Consider the following 23247-nt stretch of genomic DNA (forward strand, 5'->3'; position numbering starts at 1 on the left):
AATATGTTTCTCTTTTTAAACATATTTAAAATGCTTCTTCAATTTGAACACCCATTGACATCCAATCCACCTCACACACTAACTAAACAGTGGTATTAGAAATAGTCAATCAAAAAAAAGAAAACTATTAATAATTAGCAACTATAGGATGTAAAGCAGGTTCAATGTCACTGGCTCTGTTGTTAATGTAGTCCAAGGATGGCCTCCATGATTTAAAATGTTACCAAATCTTTATTGTTAATCTTTAAATGCATATAGTATGTACAACAACAAACTCAACATTTAATAACAACAAACAAACAAACAAACAAAGGGATCCTGTTACCTGCAGTGCACAGTGATTGGTCCATCTTGTCCAAATTGCTCCTTAGTTTTATGGACTTGGCCAATGAAGTCAATGAATCCCTCACCAGTTTTTGGAACTCCTTGCTCAGGCCAGTCTGTGAACTGAAACTGCCTGATGGTCCTTGACTGACCATCCTGATAAACACAGCAAAATAAAGACAGGAGTAACTCTCAAAATTTACTGCAAGATCTACTATGAATGTGTATCCAAACCTTTGAACAGTAGGATAATCATTATATAAGATATATATTTATATATTAAGGGCAGAGTACTGTTAACACTATAAATTGTGGTCTATCACCTTATCTTTTTTCCTAGCACTCAACTATGCGCCGCATGTGGTGAATGCCAAGTCCACTTCCTCCCCCTTATGTGCATTGAAATTTGCAAAATGCTAAAACATAGATGGAAATAATGCGATCAAAATGTCACTCTCAACACAAACATACTCTGTGATAATAACAGCATCCTAAGTGTTTATATACTTTCAAATTAAGATGAGGTGGGATGGAGATATCGCCGTGCTACTATGCAATGCAACAACAGTAGGTGCGCAGTAGGTTTTGCTGGGGTGAACCTACCCTGGCATCTGTGACTTTGAACTCTCTCAAGATGTACTGAGGCATGTTGTACTCAGCCATTGGGTCCACAACAAAGTACTGGTAGCGTGCAGAGCGTTCAGCAGGCCAGTACTGATGGCACTTTTCCTAAAACATGGGACAGAGAAGATGCATCAGCGTTTTTCTGTATGGCGCTGATTTGTGGTAATTTGAGCAAACTGTATTTTTTAGACAGTGTTTTCTGGGGTCCCTGGGAATCTGTGGCTAAGGGACAGCTGGCCACACTCTTTAATTATTAATCCAAGTGAGATAAATCAACATTCTCTGTGATATTTGTAGCGAATATAAATATATACATATATTGAAGATGAATGTGTTTATTATGTCTGGTTTATGAATGATGAATATCATAAACCATCTTCATAATATTAGGGCACCAGATCCTTTGATGGCAGATCAACCAGTCAATTAATGAGCGATGCTGGATATCAGTCTCTAATCTGAGTGAGAGTTCTCCGATTCAGTGGTGAGTTTACTATGTGAAATAATATAAATGATGCCAATCACAGATGCTTCATAAAGATATATTAAATGCTGTGGGCTGGTGGGTTTTCAGGAGAGATGAACACGTTCCCTGAGGTCCTCAGCTGCAGGCCTGGATTCCGTTCATCACCTTTTGTCGCTCTCCATCTGGCCGCTGCAGGGTTGTCCCGTGGAGTTTCATTGATGTGAGATGGTCAGTTGGAGGTGAGCTGTTTGATGTAGGACAGCCACAAGTGGGGAGGATATCTTTGGCTCTCTCCTCTGCATGGGAAATAAAAGCAGTCTCTACATCATCGTTCTTCTGTCGGTGCTCTTTTTTGAGAGTCCCTGACTGTTGGGACCCTGGGTGAGAGCGACTGTGTTCTTTCTGAGAGTCAAAGTGAGAGTGCCTTGAGAGTCTAGAGAATCCTGGGCAGTCTGAGCGGAGTGTCAGTCTGTGGCTTTTTGTGACTTGCCGCGCTGCACATGCAGTCTATCTTGTTGGTCCATGAGATGCTCTATCCTTGCTGGTGATTGGTTCACAGTCCCCTGACTGTTGTGGTGCAGTCTCTCTTGGTCTGTGTGATGCGAGAGACTCATCTTTCTTTTAAGTGTGTTTAAGAATGTCTTCTAAAATGCATAGGTTTAGTCACACATGTTACATATTTAGCAATGGAAGCAGAAATAAAACAAGAACATTTTGTAAGTCATTGCATAGGTTTCAGGTCCTTTCTGAAAGGGAACTAGGAATAGTTTTAAGATATTTATAGCTGGGTGTGAGCTAGGGGAGTCTGTGTCTAAGTGTGAGGGATTCTCTTAGAAAGAGCCGGAGATCTGCTCTTGGTCAGTGCAATACTTAGTTGCGATGGCTATGCCACTTCCTACTGTTACCTTAATGGGTCACTTAATAACATGAGGTATGGTCATGATGCATTACCCGTCCCATCTCACGGAGCTTGGTGAGCATGACTACAATGGTGGAGTTGTGTTCCCATAGCATTCTCCAGAAGTCCTCTGTAGTCTCGGCTAATGGGCCCTGGGTGGCTATGTACGCTTTCTGCTGCCTGCAAATTGGAACAAAGACGTGCATGTGTTCATTCCTCAGGGTCCTGAAAGCATTACTGTATTTAGATTCCATTACAGTGTTCTTTCTTTTTAGCTCTAGGTAAACTGTACATTTAACTGTAATAATAACACAGCTAATGGCACATAAATAATGCTGTGGTAAATTAATGTGTCCAGTCACTTTTACCACATGTCATCATCAATCAAAAAGCTTGATCAAAAAGATGTTTTGGTTATGAACATGCATGGCATGAACCAGCTCATTTATTATTCTTTTACTATGTATCTGTGCACACAAGTACCCATCAATACAATTAATGCATTACTTACATTTCCAAACTTTGGTGGGTTTTAAGTGGATTTTTCCAAAAATATTTACAGGAAATTGCTTTCCACAACTGCTGAATGAACTTCTCAGGTGTTAAATATTTAATTTTACGCAGTCTCTCAAAGTCAATGTGATGAGTTGGCTATTGCAAATGTGTGCAGTGATATTTAAATGTTTTTCCTTGTACACATTTCCATTTTAATAGCACTGATAAAATGACAGATTCCATCCCAGCTGCTTAGCCGGGGTCCAGGCAAACCAGTTGGGTACAGAATAGATACAGTATACCATCACTGGGGGGGCAGTATTAAACCATGCAGCACAGGACATGGCTAATTTACCTCTGTGAAAAGCAAAGTTAATGTATTTTTAAGAACGTCTTGCTGACTGTCTTGGTTCACTACGACTGAATGAGTAGAGGAAGTTTGACCAGGATCCTGGACAAGTGTGCTTAGCAGCATAGCTATGGTTAAATACAAATATAAAATGTAAATATAAGCTTTTAAAAAGAGTAATAAGCACACAAACCTTTAACAGTTTTAATGAACTAATGTCAATATATTGTTATGCCAAATTAAGGGCAAGGCTGGGTTTATTCTCTATGGAGCTCAATGGCAGAGAAAAAGGCACACAGTACTTGTTAGTAAGGTACATTCATTGTTGGCTTCTTAAGTATTAAGATTTGATGAGGATAAGAGCAACAGTCTTATTAGTGTGTGGGTAGTTATATTTAGCCAATGCCACATAAAGAGCTAAGGACTGAGTAGAAATGTTCCTTTCAACCTAAAATGTTTAATAAAACATCAAAACCTGCTTATGATAACGCAAAGTGATTATTCCACTCAGTTTTTATACTGCAACATCTAGAAACACAGCAATGTCACTAAAAGAAGTCTGCTTAGTTTGGTGCAATTCTGAAACAATAGGCCCCCGGGCGCAATCGTATAAAAAGTCTTCTTATCTTACCAGTGGGGGGTCCTTCGTGCTTCTATTCCACAACATTTTTAAGTTCTTGCTTCACATTTCTACCCAAATTTCAAAAACTCAGGACTTGTTCATGGTCTTCCCGCGCTCTCGACTTGGCAAATATGCTCAGGAGCAGTTGGGAGAAATTTCATGAATACACCCTTTACCCACGCATTACTCACGCTCATAACTCACGGGGCATTCCGGCTGTTCTATACCGACTAAAGGCCTGTACATACTCTGCATACTCCGCGAGAAGCAAGAAACTTGTTCTCTCGCCCATCTCTTCCATAGTTTGGGAATTCTCGCAACTGGTTCTCGACACATCATCTGGGCAGAACTTTTTTCTCGGGTGATGTCCAACAGCTACATTTGAGCTTGATCAGAAATTGGAAGTGGGCGTGGTTAATGCATGAAAATGTTGTCTTCCCGCTTTTTCCGCTGGCGTTTGTCATATCCGATATCTTATCCGCTGTGTTGTAGTTTCTGTCAGATTCCCATAATTCTTAGCGCGATGACGTAAGCTACAGTGGGCGGGACATCCCAGAAGTTCGGCAGTTGAGTTTTTCGTAGACTATGAAATGTTCTGGCGAGAACAAGAACAAAGTTCTTTCTCACAACCTCGAGAAAACAAAATTTCTCACTTCTGGTGGAGTATTGTATTCATTGTGTCAAGCCACTCTTGAACCAGAGATAGCGGTATCTTACCTGGGCTAAGGACAAAACGGATTGGACTGTTGCTCAGTGGTCCTAAGTCCTTTTTTCCGATGAAAGTAAATTTGCATTTCATTTGTAAATCAAGGTCCCAGAGTCTGGAGGAAGAGAGGAGAGGCAGGGAATCTAAGTTGCTTGACATCCAATGTAAAGTTTCCACAGTCAGTGGTGGTTTGGGGAGCTATGTTGGTCCACTGTGTTTTATCAAGTTCAAAGTCAGCGCAACCGTCTACTAGGAGGTTTTTAGAGCACGTCATGCTTCCCTCTGCTGACCGTCTTTATGGAGATGCTGATTTCATTTATCAGCAGGACTTGGCACGTCCTCTTAGGTTTGAGGACCATGGTATCCATGTCCTTGATTGACCAGCAAACTTGCCTGACCTAAACCCCATTGATGTTGGGGTTTAGGTCAGGTGAGTTTGCTGGTCAATCAATATTTTTAATGCTCCTCAATTGTAAATATGGTCAACATTGTGAAGAGGAAGATGCGAGACACCAGACCCAACAACGTAGAAGAGCGGAAGGCCACTATCAGAGCAACCTTGGCTTCCATAACACCTCAGCAGTGCCACAGACTGATCGCCTCCATGCCACGCTGCTTTGCTGCAATAATTCATGCAAGAGGAACCCAGACAAAGTATAGAGTGCTGTACATGTTCATACTCTTCAGTAGTTCAACATTTCTGTGTTAATTATTTTTTTAAAAAAATGTAAACTTTATTTTTATGGGTCTTAAGTAATATTCTAATTTTCTGAGATACTGAATTTGGAGTTTTCATGAGCTGTAAGTTATAATAATCAAAATTAAAAAACACAAACAATTGAAATATATCAGTCTGTGTAATGAATCTATATATGAGTTTCACTTTTTGAATTTAATTACTGAAACTTTTTAGTTAATATTTACAGGTTCTCCCAAAGAAAGTGCTATTAAAATATAATAAGGAAGTCTTATCTATAATTAATGATTTAATGGTGTAATTCTATCAAACTTTCTAACTTCCATCACTATTGATGGGGGCTGGACTGAATGACTACAGCTGATATACAGTGAGAACCTTTATTAATCATCATAATCATGTTGTCCTAACAATCTATCCTAATCCACTGTGCACTTTTAAAGCTGTGCTTGGAGAGTGCTGGAGCTTCCTGTATCTCACTCCATTCTTAATTACTGCAACAGGAATTAGAGAGGTATCACAGTAACCCTACCCCTTCCCCGGATGCCCAGGGGACTTCATTAACTGCTGAGAATAAGAGAGCTCTGTTTCTCTGTCAGATCTCTAATGTTTAGATATTATCAATTTATTTAGCTGTCACACAGCTGTCAGGAAGACAATTGGATCTTAAAGGTTTTATTCTTTTCATCAAATCCAAAATGCATTCACAAACAATCACTGAATATAACCTGCTAAAAAGAATGCAGGCTTTCTGATGAAACTTATTCCTCTAGAACTCCATTATTAATCACAAACCATTAAAAACATATCATTAAGCCACACTTTTGCACTGGGCGACAGGTTCCTTTGCTGCTATTAACACACACACGCAGTCAATCCTTTTAACAGCTGCTCATTAAATGCTGCTGTTCATATCTAAGACTTTTGATTTAATTGATCACTGATACTGCAGTACAGCTCTAGCAGGTGGACTGCTACAGTTTCAGCAGCAGTTGAAGTGCTTTGGCAGAACGGCTGGCACATGACAATTTTATCCGTGGAGAACAGTGTTCACAGCATTTGTGCACCGTTCCTTGTTGATATGAACACACTGACCACTGCCACATGTCTAACATGACAGCAATGATTCTGCTGGCTCAGTAGTGTGTTACCACGAGCTAGTCCTGAATGTTGTTGTGTTGCCATGCTTTTATCAAAGAGGATGCAGATCTTAATTTCATACTGGGTAGCCCACTATACTCACTCTGCCAGGACCTCCAAAATTTTCTGGAATTTTGCTGCATGAAATTAGCTGTTTTTGGACAGCTGAAGACATCAAAAGTGCTGAATTTTGAGCCTCTTTATGAGAGGCTGCTGTGTCTTCATACGTTGCCAAGGCAACCAAACAATCAGTAAAATCTCAAACTGTTACATTTGTTTGTGTACTTGTGTTAAGATACAACATTTTCATTACTAAGTTTTCAACATGTCAGAGGACATGTTTTTAGAATTTTTATAAAGACAGGCTAGCTACTCCAGTCTTAATTGCAAGCTCGGATAACTAGCCTACATGCAGTTCACTGTACCTCGCATGCTAACACTGGACAACCTGTACATTCTGTCCCACATGACTGACTACCGGATTCCATTCAACCAATCCCCTCCATCTGGTCATCCTCCCGACCTAGGTCGAGGAAATCAGGTATACGCCTGATCAACCACTCTGTGCTAGCTAACCTCCCCAGAAACATGGACTCTACACCATTCCATAACACTCGTTTTGGGCTACTTAACGTTCGCTCCCTCTCTCAAAAAGCATCCCTCATCTTTGACATTATCCTTAAACACAATCTCGACAACCTTGTGCTTAACCGAAACCTGGCAGCAACCCAACGATTTTGCTGAACTTAATCAGTCTATTCCTCCTGGTTTTACATATCTCACCTATCCACGCCTCTCGGGACGCGGTGGTGGCCTCGCCATATTGTTCAACCTTAAATACAAAATATCCATCCACCCCACTGTCACCTTCCAGCCCTTCGAAGCTCTCATAGCACGTACTCACGGCCACACACCAACCTTCATGGCCACTATCTATTGTCCACCTAAACCTAACCAGACCTTCCTGGGCGAACTGTCAGACCTCTTAGCTAACCTTATCTCTCTGTCACCCAACATAATTCTTCTTGGTGATTTTAACATCCACTTCGACAATCCCAACAACACCATAACAAAGGACTTCATTTCCTGTATGGACAGCTTTGGACTCCAACAATATATCACCTCCCCCACACATTCCCTAGGCCACACCCTCAATTTAGTCTGCTGCTCTGGCGTCACAACTCGGTCATGTTCTACCTTTGACACCTTCTTTTCTGACCACAAACTAGTTTGCTTTAACTCCAAACTACTTCTTTTCAAAACCTACCTCTCCTGCACCATCACCTTCTGTAACCTAAAGAACATTGACCTACCCTCTTTCACAGCTGCTCTCAATAACCTTATACACCCTCCCTCTCCGACATGGTATCCAATTTCAACCGTGAGTTACATAATCTACTTGACACCGTCGCCCCACTCAAAACTAGATCTGTCTCCTTTATGCACTCTGCTCCATGGTACACACCCGACCTCCGCCTCCTCAAAACCCAAGCCTTGAACGTCTCTTCAAGTTTATCCACCCACAAGGACTTATACCTAAACCACATACTGAAATATAAGCAAACCATTACTCAAACAAAATCTGACTACTACACATCACTTATTGTACCCGCCTCCGGCACCACGCATTCCCTCTTCTCCACTGTCAAAAATTTATTGCACCCTCCCGATACTCCTCTCTTCCCCTCACTCTCCACCACCTTGTGCAATAACTTCCTGGATTTCTTCTCATCAAAAATCGAAAATATACACCAGCAATTTCCCCCCATCAGTGATGCTGTGAACTGTCTCCACTGTACCTTACCCTGTCTACCAATACCTTCCCTGCTCTCGAGTTTTATCATTCCATCCACCACTGTTACCTCTTCCCTGATCCTCAAATCCAAACCCTCAACCTGCAAACTTGACCCCTTACCAACCAACCTCGTCAAGCTCTGTCTCCCGTCTCTCCTTCCTCATCTTACCCACATTATTCACACTTCCCTCAATTCTGGCATCGTACCCCCATCAATCAAGACAGCCATCATCACACCAATTCCAATTTCTGTCTGACTTAAACTATAATGAAATGGCAACAGCTGGGAGAAAACAAAGAGAAGATACAGTGGGTACGGAAAGTATTCAGACCCCTTTAAATTTTTCACTCTTTGTGTCACTGCAGCCATTTGCCAAAATCAAAAAAGTTCATTTTATTTCTCATTAATGTACACTCAGCACCCCATCTTGACAGAAAAAAACAGAAATGTAGAAATTCTTGCAAATTTATTACAAAAGAAAAACTGAAATATCACATGGTCATAAGTATTCAGACCCTGTGCTCAGTATTGAGTAAAAGCACCCTTTTGAGCTAGTACAGCCATGAGTCTTCTTGGGAATGATGCAACAAGTTTTTCACACCTGGATTTGGGGATCCTCTGCCATTCTTCTTCGCAGATCCTCTCCAGTTCTGTCAGGTTGGATGGTGAACGTTGATGGGCAGCCATTTTCAGGTCTCTCCAGAGATGCTGAATTGGGTTTAGGTCAGGGCTCTGGCTGGGCCAGTCAAGAACGGTCACAGAGTTGTTCCGAAGCCACTCCTTTGTTATTTTAGCTGTGTGCTTAGGGCCATTGTCCTGTTGAAAGGTGAACCTTCGGCCCAGTCTGAGGTCCTGAGCACTCTGGAAGAGGTTTTCTTCCAGGATATCTCTGTACTTGGCCGCATTCATCTTTCCTTCAATTGCAACCAGTCATCCTGTCCCTGCAGCTGAAAAACACCCCCACAACATGATGCTCCCACCACCATGTTTCACTGTAGGGATTGTATTGGGCAGGTGATGAGCAGTACCTGGTTTTCTTCACATATCCCTCTCAGAATTAACGCCAAAAAGTTCAATCTTGGTCTCATCAAACCAGAGAATCTTACTTCTCATAGTCTGGGAGTCTTTCATGTGTTTTTTGGCAAACTCTATGCGAGCTTTCATGTGTCTTGCACTGAGGAGAGGCTTCCGTCGGGCCACTCTGCCATAAAGCCCCAACTGGTGGAGGGCTGCAGTGATAGTTGACTTTGTGGAACTTTCACCCATCTCCTTACTGCATCTCTGGAGCTCAGTCACAGTGATCTTTGGGTTCTTCTTTATCTCTCTCACCAAGACTCTTCTCCCACGATTGCTCAGTTTGGCTGGACGGCCAGGTCTAGGAAGAGTTCTGGTCGTCCCAAACTTTTTCCATCTGAGGATTATGTAGGCCACTGTGCTCTTAGGAACCTTGAGTGCTGCAGAAATTCTTTTGTAACCTTGGCCAGATCTGTGCCTTGCCATAATTCTGTCTCTGAGCTCCTTCAACCTCATGATTCTCATTTGCTCTGACATGCACTGTGAGCTGTAAGGTCTTATATAGACAGGTTCAATTCAATTCAATTCAATTCAATTTTATTTGTATAGCGCCAAATCACAATACAAATCATCTCAAGGCACTTTACAAAAACTAAAACTAAAAACCCAACAATTCCCTTATGAGCAAGCACTTGGCGACAGTGGAGAGGAAAAACTCCCTTTAACGGAAGAAAAAACCTCCAGCAGAACCAGGCTCAGTTTGGGCGGCCATCTGCCTCGACCGATTGGGGTGAGTGGATAGAGCAGAGAGAAAAGAACAGCAACAATAAACAACAGATAGACACTGCAGGTTGGTGGGACCAGTAACTGCACATCAGCGATATACAGCTTCAGGACCAGGGACACCTGCAGAAGGTACAGAGAGAACAGAGAGAGAGGGAGAGAGCACAAACTAGGGGAGAGAGAGAGCACAAGGTTAGTGACATTCAATGGTGGAATATACATGAGGTGGGAGGAGAGGAAGAGAGGGGAGGGGAAGGGAAAGGGGAGGGGGGGGTTAGGCTAGGGGAGCTCAGTGCACCGATGGTCCTCGGGCAGTCTAGGCCTATTGCAGCATAACTAAGGGATGGTTCAGGGTTGCCTGAGGCCAGCCCTAACTATATGCTTTGTCAAAGAGGAAGGTTTTAAGTCTAGCCTTAAAAGTACAGAGAGTGTCTGCCTCCTGAACCCAGGCTGGGAGCTGGTTCCACAGGAGAGGAGCTTGATAACTAAAGGCTCTGCCTCCCAGTCTGCTTCTGGAAACTCTGGGAACCACAAGTACACCTGCACTCTGAGAGCGAAGTGGTCTATTGGGATAATATGGTACTATGAGGTCTTTAAGGTATGAAGGAGCTTGATTATGAAGGGATTTGTATGTGAGAGGAGGATTTTAAATTCTATTCTATATTTGACAGGGAGCCAATGAAGAGAAGCCAATATAGGAGAAATATGATCTCTCTTGCTAGTTCCTGTCAGGACACTGGCTGCGGCATTCTGGATTAATTGGAGGCGTTTTATGGAGATATTGGGACATCCAGATAGTAATGAGTTACAGTAATCTAGCCTTGAGGTAACAAATGCATGGACTAGTTTTTCTGCATCATTTTGAGACAGGAAGCTCCTAATTTTGGAAATGTTGCGCAGGTGAAAGAATGCAATTCTAGAGATTTGGTGTGTGCCTTTCCTGATCAAGTCCAATCAGTTTAATTAAACACAGCTGGACTCCAATGAAGGAGCAGAACCATCTCAAGGAGGATCAGAAGAAATGGACAGCATGTGAGTTAAATATGAGTGTCACTGCAAAGAGTCTGAATACTTATGACCATGTGAGATTTCAGTTTTTCTTTTTTAATAAATTTGCAAAAATTTCTACATTTCTGTTTTTTTCTGTCAAGATGGGGTGCTGAGTGTACATTAATGAGAAATAAAATGAACTTTTTTGATTTTGGCAAATGGCTGCAATGACACAAAGAATGAAAAATTTAAAGGGGTCTGAATACTTTCCGTACCCACTGTATATGGGTCAGTTTCACGTTTGATGCAATGGCATTACTGCTAAATACAGTTTTTCTCTTAAATATTTTGGAGTTGCTCTTTTGCTTTAAAGAATGAAGAATGTCATATGCAAGTTATAAATGATGCATATCTAATTTTTGGTCTTTTATGGAAAGGCCATATTCCATATATATTTAATGAAACTTTTTTTTCATTTAATTTTAATTTAGAACATTTTGAATATTGCAATAGTTTTACTAAATGACACTTAAATCAAACCCAATATATTTTAGTCAACTAAATCTACTGTAGATTTAGTCGACTAAAATCTTATGCTATTTAGTCGACTAAAACTAGACTAAAACTAAAACAAAGCAGATGACTAAAATATGACTAAAACTAAATTAAAATCTGCTGTCAAAATTAACACTGCTTTCGACACCATCTCGCACAATATTCTCCTCCATCGCCTTGCCTCCATCGGCTCAGTCCTCGCATGGTTCACCTCCTACCTCTCTGACCGCACCCAGTCCGTCCAGAACTTCCACTTCCAGCCCTCTAACTGTCAGTTGTAGCGTGCCTCAGGGCTCTGTCCTGGGGCCCCTGCTCTTCATTATTTATCTCCTTCCTCTTGGTAATATCTTTAGGCAACATAACATCAATTTCCATTGTTATGCAGACAACACCCAGCTCTACCTCTCTGCTGCTCCATCTTCCACCCCCCCCCCCTTTCCTGGGTGTCATCCTAGACAGTACTCTCTCCTTCACTCAGCATATCAATACCACCACCTGGTCGGCCTACTCCCATCTTCATAACATAAATCGCATCTGTTCTTCACTCACCACCAATAGTACGACCATACTCATTAATGCCTTTGTCACGTCTCGTCTGGATTACTGTAACTCACTCCTCACTGGTCTACCTTTCAAATCACTTCACAAACTCCAACTTGTCCAGAATTCTGCTGCCCGAATCATTACCAGAACTCCATCCTCACATCATATCATCCCCATCCTTAAACAACTTCACTGGCTCCCCGTGTCCTTCCGTATAAACTATAAAATCCTCCTTCTCACCTACAAAGCCCTCCACTCTCTAGCCCCACCATACATCACTGATCTACTACATATCTATTCTCTGCCTCATACTCTCCGCTCCTCCGGTTCCACTCTCTTCCGCACCCCTACGGCGCGCCTGGCCACCATCGGCGCTAGTTCTACTAACCTCTGCTTGTTTCATATTGTTTCATATTATTGCTCTGTCCTCTGGGTTTCAATCTACTTTTACTGTACATCGTCCACTTCTTAGATACTATACACGTTTGCCTTTACATTTTGGTCCTCTGTTTATGTATTGCTGTTATTGTTGTTTTAATGCACTCTATGTATTTCATGCTGTATGCTCCACGCTTTTCTTTTTCTCTCTGTAAGGTGACCTTGAGACTTTGAAAGGCGCCATGAAATAAAATATATTATTATTATTATTATTACATCCGGACTCCACCCACAGACATGATATTAATATTCGGCTTCTCGTCTCACTCTTAGAAAGCAAAGTCTGTGAATACTATAATTGGACATAATGCAGTTTTCACTTCCCAAATTATAATAAATGTAAAGTGAAATGTATTATGTCTGTAGGCTATGTAAAAATGGAAAAGCTGACATCTGTTTCTTAATGTGGATGAGTGAATAAGTCTAATGGAAAAAGCAGGAGCAGTGTCTTCTAAATATTAGAGCAATCAGTTCATTTCCATGGGATGTCACCTGTATCAAACAGGCTATCCATTTACAAGCAAGAATGAATTTCAGTCATTCATAAACCATTTTTGCCTAATGCCCTCTACCTTTTCTGTGTCCATGTATTTCACATTCCACTGATAAATGACTTCTGTGGACTCACCTGTATCCATCGATAAAGCTGGCATTGATATAATCAGAGCCTTCCACCCCCCTGATTGGCTGCAGGCAAACGCGGGTGGACTCAAAAGGCATGATGTTTACCAAGCGGTTCTTAAATTTGTTACACGGCAGGTTGGCACTGATGAATCTTGAGGTATGTGCTTTAGAGTTGGCCAGTTTCTGCGGAGACAGAGAGGAGAACACATCTGTCTATGTTGCTCCTCAGACACCCAGTCCTCAGCCCACAGATGACTGCACAGCAGCTTCACAACTACACCCAGTGTCTCCTCTATCCACCCCCAGTCTTTTAAAATGCTAATACAACCAGTCTTTGTGGAGTGTGAACAAGGTTGTTAAATGGGCACTGGGAGCTAACACTCTTATTCATGTATGAAAATAATGCATTTGAAGTAATCTTCTTTGTTCTCTGACTTCTAAAAAAGCCTGATTTCATTGTGAAGACCAATATCAAAACAAACCTACACACATTTACAATGAGCTGAAATAGACAGGCAAATACCATGTAATGCCTCTGCATTACAAAGGCTACTGTCAAGTCGAGAAGTGCCTACAAAAGAAATTTAGCTGAGGTTAAAACCTAATTATGATTTACAGCCATCCTACTTAACAAGTAGCATAATTTGGGTTGTGGTTTGGCCCACCACAATGAGCATAGTTAAACTACTGTGCTGTCAGAGCAAGGACCGAGCAGTTGAGGATGGTTGAGGACTGCAGCTCCTAAACTGTAAAACCACCAATCCCAGTAGGGTATAAGACTTCTAGTTTGCCTCTCCTTCACTTTATTGCTCTCTCTCTCTGCATCCACTTTCCACTGCATCACGCAGTTAAAAGGCACCACAGCCGCATGAAGTTGGAAAGCTTGTGAGACACTGATTTAAAATCTAATAGTCAAAATGGATACAATAGAGGACAAGACATCCTAGAGTCACTCTGTCTATTTACACCACCAATCAACCTAAGCTGCAGGTGTTTGGACTGTGGGAGGAAGCTGGAGTACCTGGAGAAAACTCACACAGACACAGAGAGAACTTGCAAACCACTCACAGAAAGGGTCTGGGATTGACTGAGATTCCAACCCGGAACTTTTTTTGTTGTGAGGCCACAGTGCTAACCGCTGCATCACCATGCTGTCATGTTATTTTAATACACACACATTTGCACAATAGTCAATCCCCAAGGACAATAAAGAACTGAACTGAACAATTTTTCTCTTGGAATTGTTTCTGCAGTTAATGGTTGATAAACATGAAATGAATGAATGCCTCAGATTGGAAGCAGCATGACAGAAAATCTGGGAAGCTTCACAGTGGTCTTCCTAAATAGACTAGAAGTTATGCCAACACCACTGCCCTAACAGCCCTAAAAGGTATAGGGAAATCCACATTACCCCTGTTGTCAGATGTTTTCTCTGGTTTCTGGTTAGCCTCAGAATTGTGATGTCTTGTTTTTATTTTACAATGCCATTTTTTATAGCAGCCATTTCATAAAGTTACATTATATCAGAAAGTCTGTCAGTTAAGACAAGGTCAGTAGAGCCAGTTATTTAATTTGAATGCCCCTCTAAATAGATTATCACTGTACAATCCAACTGAAGATTAAAATCAAAAACATAAGATGCCTACCTTAAACTCCAGTTCCATGGTTGTGACTGTCTCTCCACAAGGGATCTGGGTGAGTTTCTGGATGTGGGCATACAGATTGCGGGCAGGAACTTCTGTGTTGCCACATGTTGCAGCTTCCAGCAGGGCCTCATGGATGAATATGTATTGATCCTCTGTCTGCACCATGTAGTTCCTCTGAGCTCGCATGCACGTCACATGACCATAAATGTCAACTGATTTCTCATGTTTCATCCTCTCCAGCATGGCATCGATTACAATGAAGCAGCCCGTCCGGCCCACACCAGCACTGATGGAACATAATGACACAGTTTGCTGAGTTTTTGACTGTTTGGGGCAAAATTTTCAGAGGGATTGTGATAAAAATACTTTTTATTTTATTTATTGTTTATTTATTCATTCATTATCTATACTTCCTGCTTCTGAAGAGTGCAGATGCTTTTCTGCTTGCTCCTGCTTCTACCAGTTTTACTTTGCTTTTATTCCTTTTTATTTCATTTATTTTTACCCAATGATTTTATGATACACTTTTTTACCCACTACACTTGAAATTTTAGTGAGGATTTTACTTTTCTTTTTAACAACTAATCTGACCTATTGAGCGACTACAGCCACGGATTGTTTATATTTCAACACGTCCGGAAAAGAAAACATAAAGCTCCAAAACTGCCGGATATATCTTCAGGAAATTAACGTGCTACAAATGAAGATTCTTGCTCTGGAATCTGAAAAAGGACTTCCCGACATGCTTCTGTTCCGACCCAGTGGTAAGAAGTCAAAACCTACTATCAATAATAAGTGCTATGTTGACCAAACCGCTACTCTGAACCTGGATGATACAGTGTCTTTCCCAAAACTTTCAAGAGTGGGAATTGATCAAAATGAAGCCACCTGGTATAAACTTGGTGCCAAGCCAAAGCGTCACAGAATTAGAAAGAAGAATGGTGGCACCCCAGGACCAAATGTAGCATCAACAAACATACGGGTCAGTAACAGGTTTCAACCACTGTCTGAACTAAATCTTATTGAGCAAGAAATGTCTGCTGTGACTGAAAACCAAAAAAGTAATAACTTTAAAAACAGGAGTCATGGAGCCAGTCAGAGAAACAGATACAAAGAATCTGTGACAAATGTGAAGGACAGAGATATCCTACTGCTTGGAGACGGTGCTATCAGTGACATAAACAACAGCAGAATTATTACATGCAGCTACCCAAGTGCCATGGTCACTGATAGCAGCTCTTCTCCCCCAGGTCATCTCAAAACACCATGGAGTCAAACAGCTGATCCTGCATATAGGTGCAGTGGACACCAGAAAGGGAGAATCAGAGGTTTTAAAACAGGACTTCTCTAAATTATTAGAGGAACTTGACAAACTGAAAATCCAGTCATTTGTCAGTGGACCTCGCCCAAACATCGACAGGAGAATTAATAAATTCATTCGGCTGCTTGCATTGAACACATGGCTGTCCAAGGCCTGTGAGATAAGAGGAGTGGAGTTCATTGATAACTTCAACCTGTTTTGGCAACGCGACGACCTGTTCAGGGGAAAGGGCCCATATCTGAGCAGGAGTGGAGTGAGACGGCTAACGGATAACCTCCTCCACTCTCTGAGGCACCAGACTGGGTCTGGGTCGTGTGAACAGCCAAAGGCTCATCTGAGAGAAGAGAGGAGTGAGGTAAACACTCACACCACACCAGCAACGGACCCCTCATCAGCCCAAGGATCCCGCGTCAAAGGTGCCCCCTCCACTGCCCTGGGCACTTCCAGCTGCATCCACATCCTCTGCAGACTCATTATTGACCATCCCATCCCCGGCTTCACCAATGGGATTTCCAAATCATTTGGAAACCTTGGTGAAATCAGGAATTAAAATGGTGCCTCGTACCCCTAACCTGGCAAGATCACGGGTATTATCATCAACGTCAGTGAATTCATCCCCCCAGCAAACACCACCCCCTTTGCCACCCAGGAGCATGACCTCTGACCCTCAATCAACTAAAACGCCACCAGCCTGACCACCTCGGCCAACACCTACAGAGCACCCCTGTCAGACTGAGATACTTTCAGTGGTCTTCACAGAGTTTGACTGTTTGGTTATTACAGGTGATTTTAATGTTCACATGGATAAGGCCTGTGAGAGATATGCCAAAGAACTTTCTGCTGTCCTTAAAATGTATGGCCTTAGTCAGCACATTACAGAGCTGACCCATACCAGAGGTCACACTCTGGACCTTGTCATTACTAAGGGTGTTAACGTTTCTAATGTCACTGTGATTGAAGTTGCTTTCTCTGATCATTTTTGTGTCTTTTTTGATGTGTCCATAATTCCAAAATATGGAACTGGACTTACACTTGTTCAGAAATGACACATAAATGACAACAACAGGAAACTGTTTATGGAGATGATTAGGTTTGAAAATACCACTTTCTCTCATGTTGAAGATTTGTTGACTTCATATACTTCAAGTGTTCTAAATGTCATTGATGTGATTGCTCCTGTTAAAGATAAATTAATCAGGAACAGGCAAAAGCCACCGTGGAGAAATGATGACTCGGTCAGGGCACAGAAAAGGGAGTGCCGGAAGGCCGAACAAAAATGGCGTAAATTAAAGCTCCAGGTTCATTGTGATATTTATAAGCAGATGTTGTGTGTGTTCAATGAAACTCTACGTAGAAAGAGAGAAACGTATTTTTCTGAAATCATCAACAACAGTAGTATCAACTCACGTGTCCTGTTTGCTACAGTGAGTAGATTAACAAACCCTCCATCTCCATTACCACTGGAACTAATTTCAACATCCAAATGTAATGAATTTGTTTATTTTATTAATTTATTTTTTAATGACAAGATTCAGCGTATTAAACAAACAATAAATTGCACAAGGCAGATACCAACTCTGCAGCCATCCAGGAGACACTGACTGACACACCAGTAAATGGCATAACAGTTGAAGAGATCATCTCCAGTCTGAGTTCATCCACCTGTTGCCTTGATGTTTTACCCACTATATTTCTGAAATCAGTACTAAGCAGTTTATTACCACAACTCACTCAATTAGTTGAGTACGGTACTGAACAACTACCGGCCCATATCAAACCTGCCATATCAAACCTGCCATTTTTAGGCAAAATCTTTGAAAAAGTTGTTTACCAGCAACTTACTAACTTTCTCATGCTAAACAACTTTCAGTCAAGTTTTAGGCCCCGTCACAGCACTGAAACTGCACTCATCAAGGTGACAAATGACATTCGTCTGAACACTGACGCTGGCAGAGTCTCTGTCTTAGTACTGCTGGATCTAAGTGCTGCTTTTGACACAGTGGACCATGTGATGCTGCTACAAAGGTTAGAGGACTGGATAGACATCTCTGGTACTGCCCTTAAATGGTGACAGTATGAAGACAGGAAGTATTTCATTGAAGTTGGTAACGGTGTCTCAGACCAAATGGGGTTGACATGTGGGGTCCCCCAGGGGTCCATCTTGGGACCCCTTTTGTTCAATCTTTACATGTTTCCTTTAGACCAGTTAATACGCAGCATAATGTGTCCTACCATAACTATGCAGATGACACTCAGATTTACATTTCACTCACAGCTGGTGAATATGGACCAGTCAATTCACTATGCCGCTGTATTGAACAGATCATCTGTGGATGCAAAACAACTCTCTCCAAATGAACAGTGACAAGACTGAAATAATAATCTTTGGGCCACAGAAACAAAGAGAAAGTGTCAGCGGTCACCTCGAGTCTCTTTCTCTAAAATTTAAAAATCAAGCCAGAAATCTAGGTAATCATGGACTCAGACTTGAACTTTAACAGCCACATTAAATCGATTACATCGTCAGCATTTTATCATCTCAAAAACATTGCCAGAATCAAAGGGATCATGTCTAAATCAGACTTGGAAAGACTCATCCATGCATTTATCTCTAGCAGGTTAGATTACTGTAACGGCCTGTTCACAGGGCTCTCAAAACGAGCTGTAAGGCAGCTACAGTACATTCAGAACGCTGCTGCTCGGGTCCTGACTACAACCAGGAAGTACAACCACATCACTCCTGTTCTCAGATCTGTGCACTGGCTTCCTGTCCCTCAGAGAATAGACTTTAAAACAGCACTGCTTGTGCGTAAGTCTCTTCATGGCTCAGCACCACATTACCATTACATCTCTGACATGTTGATGCCATATGAACCATCTCGAACTCTGAGAACATCAGGGACAGGCCTTCTGCTCATGCCCAGAGTCAGGACAAAACAGGGAGAAGCAGCGTTTCAGTTCTATGCAGCTAAAACCTGGAATAGTCTTCCTGATGATGTTAGACAAGCCTCATCTCTGGCAATGTTTAGGTCCAAACTAAAAACCTTTCTTTTTTGTGTGGCCTATAACATATGACAACTGACAGTGTTTTGTCCAAAGTGATTTATCTGCACTCAGTTTCCTTTAATATTAATTTCACTTTTAATTCTTCTATGTATTTTTAACTTGTCTTTCACTTCTCTAAAGCACTTTGAATTACTCTGTGTATGAATTGTGCTATATAAATAAACTTGCCTTGCCTTGCCTTGACTTTACCCTCTTATTCCTATTTAGGGATCTGCTGGAGCCTATCCCAGCTCTCTTCAGGTGAAAGGCCCACCTATTCAAGCAGGCCAGGCAAGGAGCAATCCCACCAGTCAAAAGAACTGTATTTTGAGGGTCAAACAGATTGCTTAGTGTGAGTACACCTTTAGAATAGCTGACCAACTTAAACTGCATATGTTTGGGCTGTGGAAGGAAGCCGGAGTGTGCGGCTTGTACCCCTTGTGCCACTTAGTTTAACAACATAAAGACACAACCTTGGTTAAGAGTCAAAGCTGGCTGCTTTGACAAAGTGTTTCCATTCTCTGTTAAACTGTGTTTGGCAATGTTAATGATGATATTTTGATTTTCCCATGACTGCTCAAAAAATTACCTACACTCAAAAAAATGATTAATGGTCCTGATAAACAATAAACAATATTTTTAAGTAAAATCTAACTGAAATATACAATATCAATTGTTTATTCGTTCATTTAAATAAACATAAAGTAAATTTACTTATGTATAAGCTGAATGTAAACAGACCAAATACTCTTTATTTGAATAGAGCTAAATAAGGCTATGCGGTAGGGGGCAGCAACAGGTCAAGATGAAGAGGAATACTGCGCATGCGCAAAATCAAAAGGAAACATCTTGAGCGGGAACTCTCCTATGGTCGACTTTTCAAGTGGCAAGTGATAAGGTCAGTTCAGTTTTTTGCTCTCTGTGACCTTAAATTACACTTTCGGTTCACAAAGACAAATATGACTGATGTGGCATCTAGGTTTGAGACGTTGATGAATTTAGGTAAGTGTTAATTAGGTAACTTCGGTCTTGTCTTGTTTTACTGGCACCTGCTATCAGTTTAGCAGGAGCTAACAGCGCCACTTCGACCCCGGGTTCATTGTTTATGTATGTTTTTTTGGCGACGTAGGTCTGCGGTGGAGAATACTGCTTATGAGACTACTGACACTCAGGCAGCGTCTGTCCATGCACTAGCTAGCTGTTAGCTCTGTTACATGGCTTATCATTAGCTAGCAACTTGACCGTCGTGAGGGCCCGCGATGGGGCGGTAGTAGGCAGCAGGTTGGGTGGTGGCGCGTTAGATATTTTCTCCTGGTTTTCACTCGGTGATCGACATTTGTCTTTTTTTTATTTTTATTTATCTATTTTTTTTTTGTTGCACGTAACACCTTCGTCTTCCGTTTCTCTCACTCAGCCTCTCTCCTCTACTTTGCTCTGTGTGTTAGCTAAGCATGGATCAACCGCGCCCTTGGTAGGGACAATAGCAGATATTAGTCACATCATATTAAGATAAACATACACGTAGTATATATGTGTGTGTGTGTGTGTGTGACTGGCTCAGTGGAGCATGTGCATGCAAATACGCAACTCTTTGTGAAACAAATGGAATATTATATCAAACTATTGTGAGCTAACATTGTAATATTTGTTATTGTCTTTCAGAAATTGTTCACATCTAAGGGCAACCTCTCAATTTAGGTGAGTACATGTGATTGCATTAGTATGCTCTGTATTATCCAAGCCACAGTGCTGTGCAAAAGTCTTCGCTAAGTTACATCTAAATCTTGTGTTTTTGTTTTTTCTTTTCTAGGTAGAATATGTGAATGGGTGTGTGGGAATGTAAAGTGTGTGGCAAATCAGTAGTAAGTAGGTATGAATTGTTAAAGCATTGCAAGTTAAAACAAGAAGTTAAGTTACAACAGCAGAGTGATGACATTGAACTCAAGAGGGACTGCATCCTTAAAAGTCTGTGTGCCTACCTAAATGAGGACAGCAACACTGTCATCAAGGAGTACTTGGTAAGTAGTGACATTTTATTGTGATCTCTCAGGATTAATTCAGTATTGGTATATTTTATTTATTTATTTATAAATGGTGTTTTTAATCCTTAGAGTGCCAACTTTGAGGATGCCAAAGGTGCAATCGCACAGACCACAGTGGGTCTTTATGTGATGCTTAAAGAAGGAGCAGATGAAGACGAACAGCCAGAGGATGTTGGAGTGGTGATAGAGGGCGTGGAACTGCTAAACAACCTAAGAAGCATTTCCTGTGGAGTTATCATGCTTTTTGGTTTGATTTATGCACTCAACCTAAGCCACCCATCAGAACTCAAATTCACATTTGAGTTCTTCCAGAAGGTGCTGATGAATTTGGATGGCAAAATAACTGTCTCCGAAGGTTCAAACACTTAAAATAAAGATGCTTCAGTGAGCAGGACAGTTGAGGTGGACTCTTTTTGGCTTTTTGGACATTCATTCAAGGTCATTTTGATGACCTTGAATGAAGCCCCCTCACTAATGAATGTGCTTTTGTGGAGCAGTTTGTTTTGTTGCCACCTCCACTGGTCATTTTTTGCTTTCAAACTCTTGGTTATAGATGGAGAGTAATAAGCAAAACTAAAACTGCTTTCATGGAGTGATTGGTAGATGAATGACTTGTGTTCCTTTATCTCTTCTTTTACTGTAAAAGATGTTTTTGAACTAATATCAGCACAGGGGTGATTTGTGGAATGTTTTTTCTTTTTTTCAGTCCTGTACCACTCGCTCTGTTTTGCTACAGTAATTTCTAGGGTACAACAGGTGAGAAGTTTAGTATTCAATTAAATTGATTAATTTGAATTTATGGCTGTTGTATTAAATTGCATTAGAGGGGTGTTTATGGGTGTGCCTAATGAAAGTGTATTGTACCTTAATTTTTGTTTATGGTATTAACAACTTGGAAAGCTTTTTATTGTTGGGATTGCTGTGCAAAGCAGCAATCCCAAGATATGTTCTTCGTTTTTTCTCTTTATTGTTGGGATTGCTGTGCAAAGCAGCAATCCCAAGATATGTTCTTCGTTTTTTCTCTTTATTATTCTTTTTTTTATTTTTATTATTATTCCGCCGTTTTTCGGTCGCTATCTAGTCCTACACCGTTCGACGTAGAAACGTCATTCAAACACCGTCGCGTGCAGCTCGATGAGGAGATGGGTGCTTCTACTTTTCTCAGCGATATCTTTCATAATTTCCGAAATATTCCAGGTTTTGTCGGAATTTTTTCTCATAGGAATGAATGGAGAGTACGTTAAAATCTCCTTTCAACTTTGTCCTCTTTGAGCCTTAACTGTGTCAGCATACTTTCAGCTAGAAACACCATTCGACCTTTAAACGGGTCAGAAGGCATTAATCTATAAGTCTTGTATACAGCTTTTTGATATCTATTACGGTTTTTCTTTAATCGCAGTTTAAGTTTTATGGTTTTTTAAGGAAATTTCTGAATTTTACATTGGTGTGTATGGGAGAGAGCTAGAGTGCGTGATGTCATCGCTAGAGTGGGAGAAGCTGTTAAGTTTAGGGAAAATTTTTCTCTCTAACTCGCCGTCACGGCCACAATTTTGACTCTTCATACACCATTTTCTCAAAAGTAGTAGAGATTTTTGTCTTCTTTCAGGCAATGCTGTTCATATTTTATAGGACCTACGGTTTTTCCACAAGGTGGCCTAACAGACAGAGAGTGACTGCTCAATCTCTCATTCACTCCCATTCTAAAGATCTCTACAATTTTTGGAGAGAAACACAAATGAAGGCTGTTTCTAACTCGCCACCAATCCTTCATTTTTTGGAATATCTTCACAAAAAGTGGATCGGTCTCTTTGTTGAAGCCTCCTGGCACTGTTAGTGAAAGAATTATATTGATAGCACTTATAGTTTTTCTGTAATCCCCCAGTTTGTAAGGTGAAGTTTTCTCAGTTTCTCCACTCAGCGTGTGTAAAGTGCTGTCACTCCCCCTCTCACTCTGGCCCTTTGATCACCATAGCAACTGCTCAACACAAAGCAGCTCATTGCGCAATAGCAGCATAGCAGCTGTCTATGTTTGGTAATTAAGAATGACAGGCTGCCAAATGTCCACTGCTGTTACACTTGGTGACCACTGAGTACCACCCCCCCCACCCTCACCCTCACCCCCACTCTGG

At 41.3% G+C, this 23247-nt stretch overlaps 1 protein-coding gene across 1 annotated transcript in view; it reads right to left on the reverse strand.

Annotated features, from left to right (window-relative positions):
• ptprfa (protein tyrosine phosphatase receptor type Fa) overlaps positions 1-23247 on the reverse strand; it is a 363596-nt gene that overhangs the window by 11940 nt on the left and 328409 nt on the right. The window contains exons 24-28 of the mRNA XM_026323606.1: positions 14711-14996; positions 13069-13247; positions 2366-2492; positions 928-1053; positions 326-480 (exon numbers count right to left, since the gene is read on the reverse strand). Of these exons, the coding sequence (XP_026179391.1) occupies positions 326-480; positions 928-1053; positions 2366-2492; positions 13069-13247; positions 14711-14996 (873 nt within the window). The remainder of the gene's footprint in view (positions 1-325; positions 481-927; positions 1054-2365; positions 2493-13068; positions 13248-14710; positions 14997-23247) is intronic.

This window comes from Mastacembelus armatus, chromosome 4, assembly GCF_900324485.2.
Source record: "Mastacembelus armatus chromosome 4, fMasArm1.2, whole genome shotgun sequence".
In the NCBI taxonomy this organism is placed as follows: domain Eukaryota; kingdom Metazoa; phylum Chordata; class Actinopteri; order Synbranchiformes; family Mastacembelidae; genus Mastacembelus; species Mastacembelus armatus.